Source organism: Trichechus manatus, unplaced genomic scaffold (genome assembly GCF_000243295.1).
Source record: "Trichechus manatus latirostris isolate Lorelei unplaced genomic scaffold, TriManLat1.0 scaffold00096, whole genome shotgun sequence".
NCBI classification, from domain to species: Eukaryota; Metazoa; Chordata; class Mammalia; order Sirenia; family Trichechidae; genus Trichechus; species Trichechus manatus.
In genome coordinates this window covers 7,509,384-7,526,803 of record NW_004444032.1, presented here as the reverse complement: position 1 = coordinate 7,526,803, position 17,420 = coordinate 7,509,384, and the positions used below count along the sequence as shown (strand labels likewise).

General features: G+C 39.4%; 1 protein-coding gene across 1 annotated transcript in view; it reads right to left on the bottom strand.

Moving 5' to 3' along the window:
- The window catches only part of LAMB1 (laminin subunit beta 1), an 87,174-nt gene that overhangs the window by 8,030 nt on the left and 61,724 nt on the right, over nucleotides 1–17,420 (bottom strand). Inside the window, exons 24-31 of the mRNA XM_004382591.2 lie at nucleotides 15,082–15,451; nucleotides 11,884–12,068; nucleotides 10,704–10,945; nucleotides 7,693–7,896; nucleotides 6,601–6,745; nucleotides 4,648–4,855; nucleotides 4,294–4,435; nucleotides 1,732–1,908 (exon numbers count right to left, since the gene is read on the bottom strand). Of these exons, the coding sequence (XP_004382648.1) occupies nucleotides 1,732–1,908; nucleotides 4,294–4,435; nucleotides 4,648–4,855; nucleotides 6,601–6,745; nucleotides 7,693–7,896; nucleotides 10,704–10,945; nucleotides 11,884–12,068; nucleotides 15,082–15,451 (1,673 nt within the window). The remainder of the gene's footprint in view (nucleotides 1–1,731; nucleotides 1,909–4,293; nucleotides 4,436–4,647; nucleotides 4,856–6,600; nucleotides 6,746–7,692; nucleotides 7,897–10,703; nucleotides 10,946–11,883; nucleotides 12,069–15,081; nucleotides 15,452–17,420) is intronic.

Below are 17,420 nucleotides of genomic sequence, written 5' to 3'. Positions count from 1 at the left end.
CAAACGATATGAACAGGCGCTTCACCAAAGAAGACATTCAGGCGGCTAACAGATACATGAGGAAATGCACACAATCATTAGCCATTAGAGAAATGCAAATCAAAACTACAATGAGGTATTATCTCACCCCAACAAGGCTAACATTAATCCAGAAAACACAAAATAATAAATGCTGGAGAGGTTGTGGAGAGACTGGAACACTTACACACTGTTGCTGGGAATGTAAAATGGTACAACCACTTTGGAAATCGATTTGATGCTTTGTTAAAAAGCTAGAAACAGAAGTACCATATGATCCAGCAATCCCACTGCTTGGAATATATCCTAGAGAAATAAGGGCCTTCACATTAACAGACAGATGCACACCCATGTTCACTGCACCACTGTTCACAATAGCAAAGACAGAAACAACCTAGGTGCCTATCAATGGACAAATAGATATTATGGTACATTCACACAATGGAATACTACGCAATGATAAAGAACAGTGATGAATCTGCGAAACATCTAATGTGGATGAATCTGGAAGGCATTATGCTGAGTGAAATCAGTCAGTTTCAAAGGACAAATATTGTATGAGACCACTATTATAAGAACTCAAGAAAAGGTTTAAACAGAGAAAAAACATTCTTTAATGTTTACGAGGGTGGGGAGGGGGTAGAGGGGTATTCACTGACTAGATATTAGATAAGAATTATCTTAGGTGAAGGAAAGGACAACACACACTACAGAGGAAGTAAGCACAACTGGTCTAAACCCAAAGCTAAGAAGCTAAGAAGTTTCCTGAATACAACTAAACACTTCAAGGGACAGAGTAGCAGGGGTGGAGGTCTGGGGACCATGCTTTCAGGGGACATCTAGGTCAGTTGGCATGACAGAGTTTATTAAGGAAATGTTCTGCATCCCACTTTGCTGAGTGGCGCCTGGGGTCTTAAAATCTAGTGAGCAGCCATCTAAGATTCATCAATTGGTCCCAACCCATCTGGAGCAAAGGAGAATGAAGAACACCAAAGACACAAGGAAAATATTAGCCCAGGAGACAGAAAGGGCTACATAAACCAGAGACTCTATCAGCCTGAGACCAGAAGAACTAGATGGTGCCTGGCTACCACCAGTGACCACCCTGACAGGGAACACAACAGAGAGTCCCTGACAGAGCAGAAGAAAAGTGGGGTTCAGAACTCAAATTCTAGTAAAAAGACCAGACTTAATGGTTTGACTGAGACTGGAGGGACCCTGGAAGACATGGCCCCCAGACTCTCTGGTAGCCCAAAATTAAAACCATTCCCGAGGCCAACTCTTCAGAGAAAGATTAGACTGGACTATGGGATATAAAATGATACTGGTGAAAAGTGTGCTTCTTAGCTCAAGTAGATACGTGAGACTAAATGGGCAGCTCCTGTCTAGAGGCAAGATGAGAAGGCAGAGCGGGTCAGGAGCTGGTTGAATGGACACGGGAAATCCAGGGTGGAAAGGAGGAGTGTGCTGTCACAGTATAGGGAGAGCAACTAGGGTCACATAATAATGTTTGTATAAATTTTTGAATGAGGAACTAACTTGAATTGTAAACTTTCACTTACAGCACAATAAAAAAAAAAAGTCTCTTTGAGATGTTTCTGATGAAGAATCATGTTAAGTCCTTCCATGTCCCTTATTAATTCCAAAGAAGGCAATGAGAGGACGAGTTGCTCCTTTATCAGTATAACTGTAAAGTTACAAAGATATACTTACCTTTTTAACATCATCTGCACTTTGTTTCACGCTGTATACTACTTTTTCAATATATTCTGCCTCCCCAGTGTTCTGGGCAGCCTTTCGCTTAAGTTCTTCCACATTCCTCTCTAGCTCACTGATGCGCTGGGAGGCGTTGTACAAGGTTTCCTCAGAAGCTGCAGTTTCAGACTCAATCTAATATGAAAATACCATATCAATCATCCAGCAAGCCATTAATGTAAGAAATGGTAGGAAGGATTACAAATACAAGTTTGGTGGTAGATTTAAAAGGCTGCCATGCCATTTTGCTCTAGACTAAAAGCACTGCTAAAAAGAAAACAATTTCAAGACAGTTTATATAAAAGTGCCTAACTTTAAGTAGTCTTTGCTACATCTCATGTATTTATTTTTTCTGGCATTTCTGATGATCTAGGCTGAAATTCATGTAAAAATTTTCCTGGCTGACAGCAGGAGCCACCTGGCAGCTTAATGTGTTGAGAAAGCATTTTGGGAACACCTGCAAACTTTGGCTGAAGAACATTCACAAATAAGCAGATGTGAGAAGAAGGATTTCTACATAAATTTCTAAATTAATGTGGGTGGGAACATATGATTTATAACTTCCCGCCACCTTTTTAGTTTTTCCTATCAGTTCTAAATATTAAACTCCAGTAGTGGAGGTTATGGCACTTCAGAAACTACCTGGAAAATTAATTGGAGTGTTTCCAGCTAATTGCTGAAGACATGGAAACCAGGAACGCTCCTCAAAACTCTGACAAGTTAGCATAAAGTCTGAGAAGATTATAGCTGAAAGCTATAAACATTCAAAGTTATTTATGGAAAAAGTAATTTCTCAATCTGGGCAACTGGTGAGGATCCACATTTCATCTCTTAAAAGTGGAATCAATAAACGTTGATCTTTCAAAGCTAGCCAAAGTAAGCAGTCTGGCCCATGACAGAAGAACCGATTTTCACTGGACACTCAATTCTTGAAAATGATCTTCAAGGATGGTTCTTTTCTGTAAAATTAACTCTGAATAACAATAGTGTCGTTATGCTAAAATATGCAAACATTCGAAATCCAACAGTTCTTGATCCAATAAAGTTCTCCCATATATTAACTTAGAAAAAAATCTTAGTGGTTACAATTTCTGAAAGATACGCTTTATCGTTTTATTTTTAAATGAGTGAACAGTTTCTGACGAGCTTTCATTAGCATTGTTTAATTAGATGTTCTCTGTTATTGTTACTAACCAAAACACACTTCCTGCCCCCACCTCAGGTCTGTGAAAAACAAACCCACCATATTAACTTGTACCATCAAGCCAAATATCTCACCTATAATTTAATATTTTTGAATTTGCTTTTCAAAACATCATTTTTAAAAAGTCACCCAAATCGGTAAAGTTCACTAAAATGTTAACAGTACATGGAAATTTGAAAAACCTTGAGATAGAAAAATCATAATAAAGGGTCAGAACATACAGTCTGGTGGAAAAAAATAATTTTTCTAAAATTGAACAAATAGACTGAAGAAAGGGCCTTATATATGCTCAAGACTTAAGAAGGTACAGTGGCTCTGGAGCTGTTGGGCTTCATTTTACTGAGCACAATAGAACAGGTACAAGAGGTTTGTATCAACTAATAGTAGGAAAAGCACATTACAGAACCCTGTCGGGATTTAAGCAGAAGGGACTGTTAGCCTGAGAAGGCTGATAGCACAGAGTACTGGGAGCATCCAGTTTCAAAGTTAACTCTGAGAACATGGAGAGGGATTGGATGAGTTGCCAATTTTCTTCATCCATTTTTTAAAAACAAATGAACTTTCCCTAAAATTGGAAGAAAAAAGATTTGTGTATAGAACTGGTTTTTGAAAAATGAAGGGATAAAATAGAATTATGGTTGTTACTACTTTAAGAGCTAAGAGGATTTTTGGAATAAAGCACTAAAGCCATGTGAAAACTTAACTTTCTTAGTGAGTGCCTTTAATATCTGGTAGTCTGTAAGTATTTTGCTTATAAAAAACATTTATTTTCCATTAATTCTGAACAGACTGTTAATCTATATCTCTCTATTAGGTTCTTCTAGAAATGGGCATCAGAAATAAATAGACATTCTGACCTTCATTCCCTTCCAGTGGTTTTCAAAACTAGTAAAATTTTTGTGAGTGATCACCTCATAAATCTTGAGACACTGGTCTTAACTGTGTAGGTTGCTTTTTTCTAAAACGGGATTTTGTAATAAATACTATACTTCATACTAATGAATACAGTCATATCAATTTTCTGAAAGAAGAGGAGTCAACATGTGTGTTTACCTCTCTTAGGCTTTCTTGTAGGGGAGAAAATGAAAGTGAGCTTAGTGTTGCAGTGTCTTCAGAATTTTTTTTCCTTGAAAACCTATGTCTACTCATTTAGCATCTGTGTTAATGTAGTTCAGATATATTTAAATTAAAGGAATCCTTTAAATGTTCCTGTTGTAAGATCCTTCTTCATAGATAACTATCAAATGTACTTACTTTTCTGATAAATCAGTATATGTGGGTGTTTTCTCCTATCAATAAAGACTGTAATATCTCACCGAAGTCAGCAGGTTCTGTGTTCCTTGGATGTCTTCATCCGCTTGTTTAATTGCCTTCTCTGCTGCAATCTGGGCCTTTTCTGCTTCTTCCAGAGCTTCCTTTACCATGTCTGCAGTGACTTTAACATCTGTTGCGCTTTTGCTGAGTAAAAAAATGAGAAAATACACGTGAGTGTGAAAAAGTACTTCCTCTTAGTACAAAGAACATTTATTTTTAAAGAACAGCCTTCCACAAATGATCCAGAGGGAATCGCACAGGTCACTCTTAAAAATTCCAGTGGTTAAAGTACACATATATATTTCATGCCATGTACTCAAAATAAGCCACCTAAAGGCCATAACGTCTTCAGATACCTGGCTCTTTTAGCTTCTTCTAATAACATTTCAGCTCTGGCAATGTCAGCAGCACTTTGCTGTAGAATAACTTCTACTTGAGAAAGGCTTTCAACTCGTTCACGAATATCTTCTGTCAGGTTCTGTAACTGCTGTGGGGTGCTAGGCATTTCCATTTTCAGCACTTCGTTAGCAACTGCTTCAATGCTGTCCAAATCAGCACTATCCTCTGTGAAAAGCAAAGATGGGTCCACTCATTCAGCTGCTCTATCGGTGCATCTCTACTATGTGAACAGCACCAGGGTTACACCAAGAGATACACACTTCCCATTGGAGTTTATAATCTAATTCGGTGGGGAGATGAGACCTACACACATGGAAGAGTAACTGCAGACAGTGAGTACCATGGGAATTTGTGGTAGGCTGGGGTAGTGAGGGGAGGCCTCACGGAGGATGAGGACTGATCAGGTTGTGAAGAATAAATAGGATTTGAAAGAAGAAAAGAGGGACATTTCTGGATGGAGAGACAGTATAGGCAGAGCATGTTACGTGAAAGTCTAACTGAGCGAATGGGTTCAGATTGTGGAAAACCACAGAGACCAGGGTTGAAGCTTGATCCTAAAAGGCAATGAAAACTTTAATTGAGGCTGGAAGAATAGTTAAGATACTATTGTAAATGCAGACATAGGAGTTGATATTCCCTATAAATTATCTTGTTCAGGTAACTACCGAAAGGGAGATGATCTGGGCAGAGAACCAGGAGAACCAGGATAGAGAACAAGGAATTGCAAATGTAAAATGTGGAAGGTCAAAAAAATGATGACAAGATTAATCTTCAAATACCTCAGATCACTCATTTTTGTATTTTGTTAACTGTCAACAAAAATATGGATCCCAATGCATTTAATACCAGGAAAATATGAGATTGAATGGTGGCTTCCACAGGATATTCCTTAAGGTAGTCATAGCAAATACTGTTGACTCCTTAACTTATTAGCCCTTCCCCCTTCTTCCTTGCTAGCAGAAGCCTGATTTTGTTCAGGTGTCTACTTCTAAGATAAAGTAAATATCACTTCAGTTAAATCCTGATTAGCCTGCCAGTTATGACAATCCCATTCCATTTGTCAGTAACACTTATGCATGAGCATGTGACTCATTCTGTCCAATGAGATTTATGAGATGATGGCTTGAGGGCTTCTAGGAAGGTTTCCTCCCTTTCAAAAAAACAAAGGAATAGGTGGTCACCTCTTTTATTAGATATTGTTGTGTTTTTTAGTGAAGTCATGTTACCATGAGCCTGAGAACAAAGCTGATATGTTTAAGGTGACAAAGCAGAAAGATGTAAAATACATGGGTCCCTGAACCATGGAGTGGTCCTATGACTGAATTTCTTGTTAGTGAGATAATAAACATCCTTTCTGATTAATTGAAAGTCAGTGGAGGGTTTTCTTCAACTTGCAGCCAAAACCATCCTTACTGATAACACTTAAACTGTGACTAGCATCACTTGTGAGCTGGATCACAAATTCTAGACTTTCTTTTTCTCCGTGGGATACTTAAGGTACAGAGTTTAACCACAGGTATAATATCTTGGAAATAAGAGGATTATAAAGCTTGGGGCAATGACAAAATAACAAATTCCAATTCTTTGAGACAAAGATCTAATGCTATGATATGTAATCTCTAATATAAATTCCAAATTCAATTCTCACAGTAAATGTTTGACTTGTTGATTTGCTACTTGAGTATCCCATTAGGTTTATCTGTATCTGTAATAACATTGGAGAAGGTTATTTATGTACATGCACATAAGCTTTTTACGATATGGGAACACTTCTTATAGACATTTTTCTTATTTGGAAATGTTACCTTATCCCTGCCAGAAACATTTTGTCTAAAATATAGGTTTGAATCATGACCTTCCAAACAGAGACAAATGTCCAAAAGTAAAGTGACAATGAAAAACTTCCTTACGGGTCAAAAAGTTTCTGATTTGCTTGATCAGATTTCTCAGGTCCTCATTGCTTTTGTCCACTTTTTCTTTGGTAGCATTTGTTTTCAGCAGAACCTCTTGAGCATTCTGTTTTGCTTCATCTGCTTTCAGTTTTGCTTCAGAGACCTAAATATGAGGAATAAATTACCCATGGAACAGTTTCACTCTAAAGAGGTACAGAATATTAGAAATGGTCCAGAAAATGATGTTGAAAAACTAAAGCATTTGGAATCATGGGCTTCTGGAAACAAATTTCTTTCATTCAGCAATAGATTGTATTCCTATACAAACTGAAAGTATTCAGTAGACAGATTCCTATACAATATTCCTGTGTAGATAGGCCAAACTGGGGGAATAAAAAAAAAAACAACATTGCTGTCCAGTCAATTCCAACTCATAGTGACCCTGCAGGACAGAGTAGAACTGCCCCATACAGTTTCCAAGACTGTAAATCTTTAGGGAAGCAGACACATCTTTCTCCTGCTGAGCGGCTGGTGGGTTCAAAACGCTGACCTTTCGGTTAGCAGTTGAACCCTGTAACCACTGTGCCACCAAGGCTAATACAGATAGGTCTAGCATATAAAAAATTTTCAAATTTTTTTTTTTTTTTTAACTCCTCCAAAACATTTGGTGACCTATAAAATGTTCCCTTGTCTTTGTCTCAGGGACCAACATAAATACTTCAGGTAACAGTATGTGTCACTTTAGAAAAATAAATGCTTCGTTGCTTAGTACAGAATGTATGTAGGTACAGCCAGATGTATTCATAATCCTGGACCCATGATAAGTAATATGATTATATCAAATTATTGGCAGTCTAAGATTTAAGCTTCTTGCTGTAAAGCACATTATTCTTCCCAAGGAGTAAGACAGTTCTTAAACTATCTATGAATAAAACCTCCCCATCTCTTTCCCAGACCTCATAAAAACACAAACTTTCATACTTGATCGTGGAATTCCCTTTCCATTGTAGTCAGCATTTAGAATTGATTTCTCCCTTTCAGATTCTCCAGTCCACAACTTAAAGCGAGCAAACAGATAACAAAAGCAACTGAGGTCATCTACTGAATTACCATCTTGGAGAGCTGTTCCACTTCAGCCAGGGCACTCAGGACATCTTGGTCAAAGTCCATGGCTTTCTGCCAGGCACTGTGTGCAACAGTGACCAGACCACCACAGCCAGGCCCCCCACACTTCTTCTGTCCTTCGTCAGTTCTGCAGTTTGGGCCACCACATTCAGTCTCGGAACAGGAGGCCCCTGGAGGTGTTCCACAGGTCTGTAACAGCCAAGGGTCAGGCACAAGGGTTCAGATGGTGAGTCTGCTCTGCTGCAGTGTTAACAGCTGTGCAGGGCCTGGGTGGCTCCAGAGAGCATGTAGGTGGTCCTCAGCAAAGGTGCTTGAAAGCAGTGTTAGGAAGCAGGATGGAGAGAGGAGCAAAGAAAAGAGCTCAGGAATAAGCTAACCTGCTTATTACCAAGGAGACAAAGTTTGCAGTCTCTTGTCAATACCTCTTGCCCTAATGAATCTGAATACCATATGGGCTCTGCCCAGGGTGCAAACATTATCTGCTATATCAAGTTGAATTCTGCCAATGGGAGACCCAAAGAACGTCTCCCTTTCTGCTAACCAGCTGGATTAAAAAAATAGGTTCTGAGAAACTTCTTTGGGCCCAGCGCCATGTTAACTGCTCTGACGACCACAGTGCTGTAAAAGGCCATTTGTCTACCCTTTTAGTAACCTTCCATCTAGTTAGGAAGATGGGTTCACCCCCCATAAACCAGCCAAGAAGAGTCTGATGCAGTAAGTATGAAGGAGAGCAGGTAAGTGAGATGACATGGTTGTAGTAGTTGGGAGAGGATTTGCTGGCTGGTGGGATTTGATATGAGATGAAGACAGAGAACAGTACAAACAGTGGTGGATGTAGCTTTTCCAAAGACTCTCTCCACACATACTCATCCTTTTTTTATACCAGAAACTTCTCAAAGATCATGGCATGGACATGGCATACAAATACAAATTCAGAAGTTACAAGTGTGTTATATGATGGAAAAGGCTAAACAGGAAGAAAATTGTATGTAGACCTATCCTTTTGTAGAAAATGCCCATGCTGAAAAGAGGCAAAGCATTTACTGAAATGAAAAGTAGTTAACATAAGACTCTCAAGGAAAATACTGTTAAGAAGTAAAGAGTAGTTTTTGACTAGGTAAAAACTCTTTTAGCCTATTAATTTTAAAACAGTTATAAGCCCATTATATCTCAAATTAGTAACTGAAATAGTCTATGTATCTGGTTTACAGTACATAAAAAGCTTCAGAAAATAAAGTTCATCCTGCGTGCAATAGGAGAACATGAATCTTAGTCAAGAAGAGAAGGTAAGGCCTCAGGGTTACTTTCTAAAAACAATCTGACAGCACACTAGGAGATCTGTTTTGTCTCAGCAGACAGGGGCATAAGAAAAGCATGGTTCTGGCTAAATATACACAAAGATAAAGGACTGAAGGTACTTGAAAAACATAATAGGGCAAAAATCTATCTTTACTCAAAAAAATGGCAGTATGGAACCTATAAGGGGAGTTCTCTTTGAATAATTAACAAATAAAAATAATAAGGAAACTAAAAAGGCTGGCTAATCCTAGGTAGCTTACCAGGTGGAAAAGAAGTACAGGAAAGGACCAGAGGAACCCACCCCCACCCCCACTGACACATGAGACGCCTTCTGTTGCAAAGCAAGAATCCTCTTGCATGCGTAGCTCCTTCTCATGTTAGTTTGCAGAGATTTTAGATATTTGTGATTACTGATTTTTATTATAATTTGTGAGGATGGAATCAGTACTGAAAGAAGATTAAGAGAGAATGGATATTTCCTGTCTGTAACAATTTTGTCTACTGTTAGGTACAATGTACACATTGCTCTGGGCCTCCATTTTTTTTCTATTTAATGGTGACAAGAGATGTACTTACTATATAGATACTGTAAAGTTGCATGAGATAATGAATATAAAATCTTGTAGGCATCAGTAAAAGTGGTCACAATACAGACAGCATGTTCTTCTCTCCTCTCTCTTTCTCTGAGACAGGAGAGAAGAACTCCTTATCACTAAGACAAAATTGTAACAAAGTTTGAACTCTTCACAGTATCTTATGCACCTGTGTTTCTAGCCAAGCAAACACAAGACTTGGTCAACAAAAAATACCCTCCAAATTCTCTCAGATAGGTACCTCTTTCAAGAAAAACAAAAAGGAAGTAAGAGGAAGAAACAGGCTCAGTTTGGCTTTTTTTGGCCTTCTGCCTGATTTTCATTAATCTCACTACTCAATTCCATTTGGCTCCAGGGTTACTTTTTAAAAGCTTCTGGGAAATGAATCTACTTTCTAGGCTGCTTTCAGGGTTAATCTTCACCAGGTAAAGTTACTGGAACAAAGGAACATTTTAACGAACACTCATGAAAAAAAATTCCTTGGCTCTCTTTAAGTTTTTTAGGAAGTTCCTCCCAGAATAATTCTGAATTCCTCCATTGAGATGCATTTTGCATTTTGAATCAGAACAAAGTAAAGAAGAAATGTATACAGCATAAAAAGGATCAAGTTTAAATAAGCAGTCACTGGTCAATACAATAGTATGTGAACCTAGACATAGTTCTTTGGCTATACCACAGAGAAACAGCTAGAAGAGAGGGAAAGTTGGAAACGTGTACTGTTGTTTTTAATCCAGCTTGGTCAAGGATACCCCATACTATCACATCCAGAGACCTGAGCCTGGGAGTTTCACTCCTGGTTGATTGATTTGCAAAGTGAACAATATTAAAGGTAAGTCCAAGCCTGTTGCCGTCGAGTTGATTCCAGTTCATAGCAACACTATAGGACAGAGTAGAACTGCCCCACAGGGTTTCCAAGGCTGTAAACCTTACAGAAGCAGACTACCACATCTTTTTCCCACCGAGCGGCTGGTGGGTTTGAACTGCCGACTTTCTGGTTAGCAGCCAAGCACTTAACCACTGTGTCACCAGGGCTCCTTTATTAAAGACAAAGCAGGTTGTTTTTCCTCCTGTAGCAATCAGGAAGGCCAAGCCCCCAAACCTTACCATCTCAGCAGTGACTGAAAGATCTAGACTTTGTAGTTTGCCTGCCAGTTCATCAAGGAGGCGAGACTGTTCCTCTTGTTTTTCCCTGAACTGGGACTCTCGCTCCAACATCAAGTCTTCTACTCTGTCTCGAGTGAGAGCTGAATGCTCCACAGTGCTGTTGGGATCTATGGTGGAGGCATTCACCCTCTCCTCTGCCTCAAGAGACATCTGGAAATACTTGGTGATGCTATCCAAGGCGCCTATGGCATGAAATGAAATTGCCCACAGTTAATCCCGTTATACCTGATCTCCTCACCGAGCAATACCCAAATTTGGTGTCTGCGACCCTACATTTACTGTATGATTTTGTTTTAAAATTCAAGAAAGAAAATCTTTATGAAGAAGTAGTTTTTCTCTCATGATCAATGAATATATTTTGTTCCCTTAGCACTGAGTCAGGAGAAGGCCAAACATCTGGATGAAAAGTGAAAAAATAACCACACAGATGTTATTCCTACATACAGCAAATATCCAGTTCTTTCTAAGTAGCTGTGGTCTGGAAGCCTATCATGTCCAGATGATTCTTCCCTTTTCTCACTCATTTAGCTAAACCCACTCAGATGGCTAGAGTGTACATAAAACAGTAGGATGTGTTTTGGCTTTAGGGACCTAGCAAAAAAAAAAAAAAAAGCAATTGTACACAAAACAGGGATAGATGGTGTGATCTAACATTTCTACTTTCTTTTGCTTTTTTGGAGAGGGTCCTATATATGGCCTATGCCATCAGTAAATGAAGGATTTACAATATTATTCCCTGACCAAGCAACATTCGAAAACACATAAGGATTTGCAGAATTATCAACTTAAATTCTTAAGTATTCAAGAGGGCCCCTTTTCAACAAAAGCCTAGGGAAGGGGCTAAACCCACTCTCTGGAAAAATCAGAAAACAGATGCCATTCTAATGCAACCACGGCCACTCACTCTGTGGGACCTTTGCTATGCCACTTAAGTTGCTGTAGGCCCATTTCCACATTTGGAAAATGGGGACTTTAATCCTCATTTGTGCCAGAGACTCACTGAGCAAAAGTTTAGAAACTATTAGAAAGCACTTCACTTTTTTTCTAAAAGTGCTGTATTAAATGGTTAGATAGTTAAATCTGTTGTCCAGGTATGAATATTTGCACAAAAAATGCTCACCCTGAATATCTGAGTTTTTGATAAATTCCAGTTGTTCAGCAAGTTCTTTCACTGTGTTGTCCAGCCTTTCTGCTTCTTTCTGCAGAGAATCCAGTTCTTCGGCTGTGCTGTTGCTCTGTGAAGCAGTGTCAGATAATTTCACTTCTACTTGAGCCATCTTTTCTGTAACATCTTTGGCTAGCTTCCTGTAAAGAGAAGGGTAAGTTTACCTATGTAAAATAAACCAAATAGGAATTTTAAAGTGTCATTTTTACATTTTCTAATACTGTATCCATTGTTCTAATTTCAAATGAATTCAGTAATCGGTAACAGTTCATTCCTTTCTAAGTACGGGTTTTATTCTTATCATAAGAGATTATATTAAATCTAACAATTTTTCTTTCTTCAAAGACTTTAAAGAAAAAACAGAGTACCATTCAGCTGTGCTGTAGAGAACAGGCCATCTGAGGGATTCCAAATCTCTGTTGTTATAATGTGCACAGATCAGAGTGTGGAGTTCCAGCTTCCTATGTAAACAGTGTCAAGCCCACATAATCACACAAACTCAAAAGACATTAAGGACTCCAGTGTAGAATTACATCCCCCCACAAGGCCAAAAATGTTCTTCTCGGAGCTGTAGGGATCTCCTGCTTCAAGATGGAACATGTAGAGAGGAAGCCCTACAGCCCACCAGAAAGACAATGGGGATGTCACCCAAATCAGCTTTTCATACACTCCCCTTCAAGCAAGGTTCCATCAAAGGAGCCTCCTTCCACCAACAAACAGCTCTTTTATTTTTCATAAGAAAGAAGGTAGTATCTACTGAGAGTGAAATATGATAAATGCTTAGCTTTCACAATACTTTTTGAAATCTAAACCTACCTGTTTTGTTCTGTATTTTATCTATCTCTAAAGCTATATTTTAGGCACCTATTTGTATATTACTGTATGAGTCAGAATTGACTTGATGGCAACGGGTTTTTATACACAGTATATATATACACGTATATATACCACTGTGTATGCACAGTAATAGATGCCTTTATATATATATATGTATATATAAAATCACAAAGTAACACTTGAGAAGACCTTAGCTCTGCTATTACTAGATCATCTAACTGAATTGTCTTCTCAAGGATATACCAGTCAGTATAAAAAACTGGGAAATTTGGAGATGCTGAAAGGTTGGGAGCCACTAGAAACATGATTTTCAAGACTGCGATAATGCCATAACTCAATTTAAAAAAAACAACAAGATCATCTGATCTGGTAGATTAAATTACCTTTTAAAAACCCAAATGACTTTCTTTCCTGGGGATATTATGATATATGTAGTTTCTTTTTGCTTTTGTTAATCTGTTGATTCACAGAGGGCTTTCATTTCTTTTCAGGTCACATAAAATGTTACAATTTAAAAAAATCAAATCTAATACTATGTATTTTAAAGTAAGGCCTCTAGGGACCCTAAAACATGCATCCTTGGGCACTAGGCTGAAAAAAGATGAATGAAACCAGTGAGATGATTACAAGCTATCTAGTTGAATGTATAGTGAGGGCAGACACAGAACTGTTTAAGGAATGGAATCACTCTCTGGCAGGCTGTCAAAGGACACCAGATTTTTTCCTTCTCCCAGAGGTGCATGGCAACCAGGCCAAGAATCGTTTCCTTAGTGGTATTACACATAGACTACTGCCTTCCAAACTTGTGATTGCTGCACATTAGGAGGCTGACACAGTATTGAGATGAAAGGTCTGTCTGGCTTAAAATCAAAAACACCAACCAGTTGCCATTGAGTTGAATCCAGCCCATGGCGACCCCATGTGTTGCAGCATAGAACTGTGTTCCATAGGGTTTTCAAGGCTGTGACCTTTTGGAAGCAGATCACCAGACCTTTCTTCCTAGGTGTCTCTAAAAAAAAAAACACCAAACCCGTTGCCATGAAGTTGATTCCAACTCATAGCGACCCTATAGGACAGAGTGGAACTGCCCCATAGGGTTTCCAAGTAGCAGCTGGTGGACTCGAACTGCCCTCCTTTTGGTTAGCAGCCATAGCTCTTAATCACTATACCACTAGGGCTAGGTGGGTTCAAACAACCAACCTTTCAGTTAGTAGTCAAGTCAAGTCAACCATTTGTGCCACCCAGGGACTCCTTTCTGGCTTCTTAGAGATGCTGATTAAAGTCTCATCACACACAAAAAGTTACTGTATTCTGTCATAATGTAAAGTCACCTTCTCAGTGTACAGAATTAAGCTATGAAAAAGTCCCATCATTCATGCCTATATGGTGAACCTATAAAGAAAAAAATAGCATTTGGAGAATCACAAATGCTTCATACCCTTTCTGGTTTTTCCTTCAGCTGTGTTGTTTTTTGGGGTCCTTTTTGGCAAAGGTAATTGGAATGGATGAAGATAGGAGAAAGGGTGGAAAAATTATCCCTGAGAAGTTCAGCATCAACTCAGCTCAATTCTCTCTGCTTTCATTGGCAAAATAAACACTATCCAGTCAGAGAGGTAATTACTTAAACAAGAGGTAGGAAGAGGACTTCTCATCATAGAGAATTTGCAATAATTAGATGAATGATGTACTGGTCCAGTGGACCAATGGCTGAGCAGCAAAAATAACTTGGAAATAAGGAGTCTTATTTGTGGTAATCGAATTTCCCCAGTAGTAGCAAAACTTACAATAACAGCAATTTATAATGTTTTTGGCAACTACAGTATCATTTCATATAGCAATCCTTTTGACACTCTGTAAGGTAAAGGCAAATATTATTACCCTCTCCCCAGTACACACACACAATCACAGGAAAGAAAAACAGGGGCTCAAGAATTAAGTGAGTTATCCAAGTTCATGAGCCTAGCAAGGAGCAGAGCTAAGACTCCATTATGGCTCTTTTGACTCCAAATCCAGTGTTATTCCCCCTCTACCATCTCATAGCATTAGTTACGAGGAAAGCACTGACAATAACATGTATACATTCAATACTGCAGCCTCAAGAATGTTGGTCCCCAGTGATATGCAAATGTTCACTCAAATACCCAGAGTAAAGACTGCTGGAAAATGAATGGCCCAGAATCTGTTTTCACTCACAGGACTAAGGATGCCTCCTGATGGAAGGAAGGCTAGTCGGCACTATGCCAGGAATGCTTTGCTGTTTATTCATGAAGTTGCAAAAATATTGTGAATTGTTATTCTGGCTCATTAACTACTTACTCTGCTTCCTCAAAGAGATTCCCAATGTTTTTCAGTGGCTCTGCTGCTGGGCTCTGGGCCAGGATGTCCTTTATCTCATTGACTTTCTTCTCTACTGAGTCCACAGTCTCCCTGTAAGGTCCAATCACACCACTGATCTTCAAGGCCTTGGCTTTCTCCAGGAATCTGTGGGTCCTATTGGTCATCTCAGCGATGATCACGTCCCAAAGAGCAAAGCACTGGTGGCAGGGCAAGCAGTCAGGGAAGACCCCGGAGTACCCTCGAGTACACTTGTCACAGCGTGGACCCTCAACGCCTTCAACGCAGATACACTGGCCCGTGGACTGGTCACACTGCGGTGTCTCAATGCCCCTGGGGTCACAGTCACAGGCTGGAAGGGAAATGGCAATGCTAGCTGATCTACTAGATCATGAACTATAATGACAAGATTGGCATTTAAAACCCTCAGTCACTGTCACAGTGTGAAGGAATCAGCCATCAACAACAGTTTACCAAAGGCTTATGGAGAGGCTGCAGCAGCTTCCTACAGCTCACACTCAACTCTTGCTAACTACTTTGTAACAGTACAATAGTAGTAATATTAAGAAAAAAAACCATTAACACTTATTGACCACTTACTATGTGCCAGGCATTGTAGTAATGCTCTACATGCCTCATCTCATTTAACCCTCACAGTAACCCTATGGGATAGGTGCTATAATTACCACTATTTTATAGACGTAGAAACTGAGGTTGAGAGGAATTGCATGACCTGGCCTAAGTCTTACAGCAAGGAAAGAGCAGAGCCAGGATTCTAATTCATCACTTTGCAACTTCACTGTCTATGCTCTTGACCTCTGTTCTGTCTCTGCCTCTCTCCTCCACCTCCCTCTGAATTTGATGTCCCTGCAGGTCACAGCAGCATAGACAATTCAGGTGTACCTCATGATGACACGGGGCACCTAGCACAAGGTACAACACTGATGAGCAGCTCCTAACATACCTGACCCCACCTGGGTCACAAACGGAAGGGTGAATACTTGGTAAAATACAACTAACTTGATAAAAAGAAAACTAAACCATAAAAATATTAAAGGAATTCTGAGTATCTGGTACTTTACTGGCTTTCAGATAAGTATAATCTAATTTGTGGGTCCCTGCCTTTGTGATAACCATCCTCTGCAATACAAAACCACAGGCTCATAAAATGTCAGAAGTGACAGACGGACCTTGGGAGACATTCAGTCTCCAACTCTCACTGGCCCAATAGGGCTGGCAACCTATGCGGAGCTAAATGGCATGGGGTAAATAAAATCAGTGTTCTTGGCCAACGGCTGTGGCTGATGTTACTTACCACAGTGCCTGTGCTACGGAACTCTGGCTTACCCATAACCCAACCCATTGCTGTTGAGTCGATTTCAACACATAGTGACCCCTACAGGATAGAGTAGAACTGCCGCATAGGGTTTCCAAGGCTGTAAATCTTTATGGAAGTAGATTGCCATATCTTTCTCCTGCACACCAGCTGGTGGGTTCAAACTGCTGACCTTTCGGTTAGCAGCCCAGCGCTTAACCACAGCGCCACCAGGTTTCCAAATCTTTTATATCAACACTTGATATTTTTATATCAACATTTGACATTTCACAGTATTTGTATAGTGTGTGAGTAACAAAGGACCTGTATAGGCACATCTTATCTATCGCCTTAAGTCATTTCTGGGAAAAAAACAAAAAATCCATTGTCGATTCTGACTGATAGAGACTCTACCGGGCAGAGTAGAACTGCCCCATAGGGTTTCCAAGGAGTACCTGGTAGATTCAAACTGCCAACCTTTTGGTTAGCAGCCGTAGCTCTTAACCACTATGCCTCCAGGGTTTCCTTTCTGGGAAAAAGTGGGGATTAATAAATAAAAAACCAGACGTAATTACAGTGGTTCCAGGACTCCCCGTGGATACAAAAATCCAAGGATGCTCAACTCCCTGATATAAAATGGAGTAGTATTTGCATATAACCTGTGCACATCCTCCAATATACTTTAACCCTTTCATGACCCAATTATTTTTTCATTTTAATTTTTTGTTGATACTATGTGTTTTCAGTAATGGAGGGCATGCTGAATTATTCAGCATGTCTGGAACTTTTGGTAGGTAATAGGTTTATGTTTTATGCCTTATTCCATAAATCATACCCTCAGAGTCCAGAGGTATATATGTGTACCCCTTGTGAACACAAAGTCTACCCCCAGAGTCCAGAGGTACATGTGTACGAAATAAAAATTTTCAAAATTCATGTTTTTCATACCAAAAATTCAATGACTCAGCACCACCTGATACAATACCCTGTAAAACAGTAATTTGTG